General features: G+C 27.3%; 1 protein-coding gene and 1 long non-coding RNA gene across 2 annotated transcripts in view; one reads left to right on the forward strand and one right to left on the reverse strand.

Moving 5' to 3' along the window:
• The window catches only part of LOC108003048 (uncharacterized), a 98,734-nt gene that overhangs the window by 90,712 nt on the left and 2,200 nt on the right, over positions 1–5,822 (reverse strand). The gene's annotated exons all lie outside the window — the stretch shown is intronic.
• Positions 681–3,571, forward strand: LOC108001502 (protein downstream neighbor of son homolog). The gene is made up of 7 exons (XM_017062519.3): positions 681–817; positions 1,043–1,682; positions 1,759–2,087; positions 2,172–2,383; positions 2,449–2,652; positions 2,759–2,945; positions 3,028–3,571. The coding sequence occupies exons 2-7, from the start codon at positions 1,069–1,071 to the stop codon at positions 3,198–3,200; spliced, it is 1,719 nt and encodes a 572-aa protein (XP_016918008.1). The 5' UTR covers positions 681–817; positions 1,043–1,068; the 3' UTR covers positions 3,201–3,571.

A 5,822-nucleotide genomic window follows, 5' to 3' on the forward strand; every position in this document is an offset into this window, starting at 1 on the left:
AAAAAGTTAACAATAGTCTATAAATTATATCAATAAAAATTTTGCAAATATTACGCACTTTTCGATCCGAAAACAACACATCCTATCACGATTTTTAATAACTGAATGACGTCATATATCTATTGCTATTTTCTTATTGGCTAAAGCAATAATACGAATTTTCTTCTATTCAAACTGCACAGAAAATAAAAATATCATATAATATGCTTTAATACATTTAATATATATAATAATCTAAAGAATAGAGGGAAATAAATTATATAAATAAATTTTAATATTTTATTTTTGTTTACTATTATAGAAATTTATGATTTGAATTTATATATTATGCAATATAATATAAAAATATATAATTTTATTTTTAAAAAAATAATTGAAAGAATAATAAATAAATTAATTTTAATATTTTATTCTTATTATATTTTTAATAAAATAGAATAAAAATATTAAAATTAATATTATTTATTTAAAAACAAAATTATGTATTTTTTTATTATTATTATTTAAATAATAAAATATAATTTGAAATATTTGAAAATAAAATAAATGTGCTGAAATTTTTCCATATTATATGTATATAAATAAGTTATATGTACATTATATATATAAGTATAGTACAGCTCTATATATATATATATATATATATATATATAAGTATAGTACAGTTATAGTAAAGATAATATATGCGTTTGATGCGACATCTTGTTTATTTTACTACATCTTGTGTAGTAGCGAGTTTAGTAGTGATTTTAGTAAATGTCGGAATCTTCATTTAATTGACGATATTTTTAAATTGAAAAAAAAGTTTTAAATAGCTGTATGTATATCTAATTATTTTATATCTATCTTTTTGCAATATTTTTAAAAAATATTTAACATTCTGAAAGAAATAGAAATATAAAATATTTAAAATCCTAACCTATAATTGTAATTTAAAAACGAAATTTTTAAAGAAAAATTAATATTCAATTTTTCAATTTTTTTAATATTAGATATCATTATTATCAATATTAGTAAATTATTTATATTTTTTATGTGATAGGATGACAAAATTTATTTCAATTACCAATGGAGAATATAAACAAAGTGCAACTATTAGAATGGAAAAGACCAGATGAAGTAATGCAATTACATCGTTTAAAAATGAAAAAACGTGCACTTCAAGCACGTATAAATAACACACGCATTAATAGAGAAAATTCAAAATTAGCATCTACTCAAAAAACAATTGAAAATAAGCAAAATATTGAATCTAATGAATGTGTAGGTCAAAAAAGAAAAAATCCTTTTGCTAAGGATGAAATAAAAAATAAAAAATTGAATGTAACATCTCCAGAATTGGAAACTAGTGATGATAACACATTATTTGAATTATTAAAACTTAAAACTCCTAAAAAAAATAAAATTGAGAATTTAATGCTTGATTGTCCATTAACATTCAGTAATGCATTTCTACAATTGGAAACAAATAAGAATATTCTGGATTCAGAAATTCTAAAAGGAGAAAAATATATTCCAATGGATTGGACTTTAAAAACTAAAATGAGATTTATGTCCCCAAAACCATTTCCATGGAATTGTAAATTGAAAACTAGCGAAGAAGCATCGGGTACTACTGGTTTTGTAAGATGTTTGGATATTAGCGAACAAGATTCAACTTTAGATACTAGTCCAAATGCAAGGTAATTTTTATAATATTTTGTATATTTTAATTCAATAGAAAAGACAGATCAATTGATTAAAATATCTACTGAACAGATTACACAGATGTTGTTTAATATGGCAACATCCTTCATTACCATGGCTAGAATTATTTCCTCGCTCTGCTGGCAAAGTGAGTGCAAATTTAACAAGTAATACAACAATAGTAAACAATATAGCCATCAAAGAAGCTTTATATAAAGAATGGAGTGAAAGTTTTAGATCTCTTTTTCATTTATTAAGAGCACGACAATGTCCATATTTTTATGTGTGTGCAAACAATTTTACTGTATTATTCCGAGCTGCTGGAATATGTGGAATTTCTGAAGCTCATGCACTTTTGACACCTACAACACGTGGTTTTAGAGAATCTCTGAAACAAGAAGGTATAAAAATATATATATATATATATATATATATATATATATAATATTGAAAAAATTCTATATTATTTTATTATTTTTTTATAGAAATTGAATATACAATGCCTTTGAAAAAAGATTCTAAACGACGATCAGATACAATTGATTCAGGATGTGATACTGTGGATTCAATATTGTCAAATACATCAAACTTTACTGAGAATGAAAATCCTGATGATGAAGAAGATCAAACACAAGATGAATGGTTGGAAAGTCTAGGAGTTGAAAATTCTGAAATTCGTAAAATTAATAATTCTCAGGTAATTTTCAAATACATACAATTTTGTTTTAACACATTATTTATAAATATATAATTTTATTGCAGGCAAGAATAACATTAGAAAAACAAACTGAAATAGATAATATGAAACAATCTCTTATTTTTGTAAAAGGTGTTGATGCACAGGCTTTATTTAATTTTTTAATTAATTGTAAATCTGCTATTACAACAAGTGGTCCTTTGGCGGGTGTACCTCCAACTCTCCTCTCACCAGTAGCTTTTCATGGTGCAACTTTAAAACCAATTAAGGTATCATAATTTAATATTTAATATTTATGTTTATAAAAATAATAATAAATAATATAAATATTTATAATAATATAATATAAGTTAAAAATTATTTTCATTTTTAAAGGTTAAAGAAAGTACAGTTCGTGTTGATAAAGAAAGATATTTTTCTTTGGAATTAAAAGGACCGCTTTTGCCTCATGTATTGCCTTCTCTTTGTTTTTTAATGAAATCTAGCCAGTTAGAACAATATTCTGCCAGTTGTGCACAGTTAGGTTCAACAACTTCATTTTCAGCAATGAAACAGAAATTTGGTATATATTTTTTTTTTCAAAATAATGATTATTTTTTATAATACAAATATTATATAAAGAACTAACAATTTTTTTTTTACAGAACAAACAGAATCCAAAAATGTACCAATTCCAGAATATGTTTTTGGCAAAGAAAATTTGAGCGATTGTGGATTTAATAGTGAATTATTAAAACATTTTTGCAGTCCTGATCCAGCCTATGTTCAAATTATAGAAAATATTAAATTTTCAAATAATTTGTACACATGGTCTTGACAAATAATTGTTAATGTTAAAAGCAGAGCTTAATCAATTATGCTTAAATTTTAATTTAAGAAAAAGAAATATTTTGTATTTTTACTTTTGTAAATAATTTTAAATATGAATGTTATGATAATATAATTTATTGTCAAATTAATTATTAATTAATAATATTAATTCAAATGAATATAATTAATTAATTTTATTTTAGAATTAATTTTTAAGAGTAAAAATTAATATTAATTTTAACATATTATTTAACGAATTAATAAAAATTATGAAAATGCCTTATAATTATGTGTAATTATAATAGTACCTTTTTTATTATATTAAATTTTGTATATTGACTAAAATAATGATAAAATATAAATTATAAATAAAAATTATAATACCAATGTACTTATTTTTTTAAGAATTGTTTATTTAAAAAAATTTAATCAGCTGTGCAATAAATATTTGAAAACTAATTAAAGAAATTTTTATTTAGTCTATTTTTAGATATGTGTTAATATTTATTTCTATAATTATTTAAATGAACTATAAAAATTATATAATTTTTAATTTTTGTAGATAACATATATATGTTATTTTAATCTTTTAAATTATTATAACTTTTTAACTTTTCGATACAAATTAAATTTTTTTTTATATAAAATATTTTTTAATAACAAAATATTATAATTTTTATAAAATTTTTCTTACTTTTTATGTTTTATTATATTTTATTTTTTTTATTTTTCTTATTTATTTCTTTAATTTCATAAAACAAACTAGATTTATAAATATATTCATAATAATAATTCATTAGAGACAAATTTTCGAACGGGGGCGCGACGAAGGTGGGGTTCATGGATGGACTACCCCTAAAAATAACGAATCGATATTCGCTCGCTGCCCCCGAATTGGTCGCCCGGTCACCTCGAGCGTGAACAATCAATTATATATTGTAATAAGGTATTGTTTTATTTATTTTTCCATATCAATTTAATTCTATATTTAATTTAATATATAAATATAAAAATATCTTTTCACTACTTGACGATAAAATTCAAGTTTCATTTAATTTCAATTATATCGTTCAAGATTTCAAATTTGATGAAAGAGATATTTTTTTTAAATTGTATTGATACGTGAATTTAGATATAGGAATTGAATATGATTATTATAATTTACGTGTACGTATGTAGGTTCGCATCAAATATGAGCGTCTACATAAATGTGATGATTACGTCAGTGCCCATTGCAGTCAGTGTTCATCGTATTGCGATATTCTTTAACGAGCAGTTATATGTTCCAAGGTCTTTTATACGAGTTTACTTTTTGAATCGAATAATGCATCGATAATATTGCCCTCGAGGACTTTATTCAGAAACGAATATTCGTATACCAAAAATCTTCTTTGCCATCCATCTGAAAATTGGCTTTTCCTCCAATTTAAAGCCGAATTTCTTAACGATAGCATCGTAATCTTATCAAACAACTAAAAACATTTTAAATCCTTCATTGTAAATTGAGAATAAAACGAAAAAAAAAAGGAATATAATACACATAAAAATAAGTAAAATACAATCAATTTTGAATATCAGCCAAAATGAAAAATTTTAATTGCTGAATAATCATTCCATTTTTAAAAAATACTATGATTTGTATTTACGATAATACATTTTACAATATTCGTTAAAATACTAAAGAGGTCGTGAAATGTAACATGTGGGATAAAATTTTTCTCGAGAGTGAAACAAGCTCGAATCTGAAATACGAAAAAAAAAGCATGGTTAGGGCGGTGTAGAGAGGCAGAGGGGAAAGTCCCTTCTCGCGAACGTCCGATCAGGCCTGCCGAGAAGCAACCCTCGTACATAGGAGGGTTCAGGGTGGATAAAGCTGCTGGATACGTAGGGGGTAAGGGATTCGCGCGAGGGGAGGGGGCCACGGGCGGGGGAGGAAGAATGTACGGTCGTGTTGGTGTTGCGCGTGTTTTACACTGAACCGAACGAAGCTAGTAGAACGGCGAAAGAGAAACAAACGCTTCGACCTGACGCGTTGCGCGGAACGAGGATGGAGATACGGACAAAGAGAGAGAAATACGCGGAGGAACGAGGAGCGAGGTAGACGATAAAAGTGCGCGTAGAAACGAGATAGAGGTGAGAAAGGTACGTGGGAGTGCAAGAGCGAGAGAGTACGAGCGAGAACGATAGAAGGATCGCGATATGAGAGAAGAAAGAGAGAGAGTCTCTCTCCCCATGATGTACGTATACATCCTGGTCCCTTATTCCCTGTACGTGCAAAGGGGGTTTCGAGAGGCTAGCAACGGTGGAGCCACGACAACGAGCTACAACCACGACGGCGAACACGACTACTACGACACCGCGTGGGGGTTGCACGAAGACCCCCTGGTGGGGTTCTGGCTGCCGACCCCACAGTCCCCCGCTGGAAATGATATCAGTCGCGACTCGGTCGAGGGAGCCCCAGCACGTGCCGTGCCCCTCGCAGAGTGAGCCCAATAGCTTGCTCGATACCACACTTGGTGTACGTTCCTCGCGTACGCTTTTTTTCGTCCGCGATCCGGTGTTCTCACTCGAAATTTCTTATTTCGGGGAACGAATGAAATAAGGGTGTAACATACATACGGTGGTTGTG

This window comes from Apis cerana, linkage group LG10 (assembly GCF_029169275.1).
Source record: "Apis cerana isolate GH-2021 linkage group LG10, AcerK_1.0, whole genome shotgun sequence".
NCBI classification, from domain to species: Eukaryota; Metazoa; Arthropoda; class Insecta; order Hymenoptera; family Apidae; genus Apis; species Apis cerana.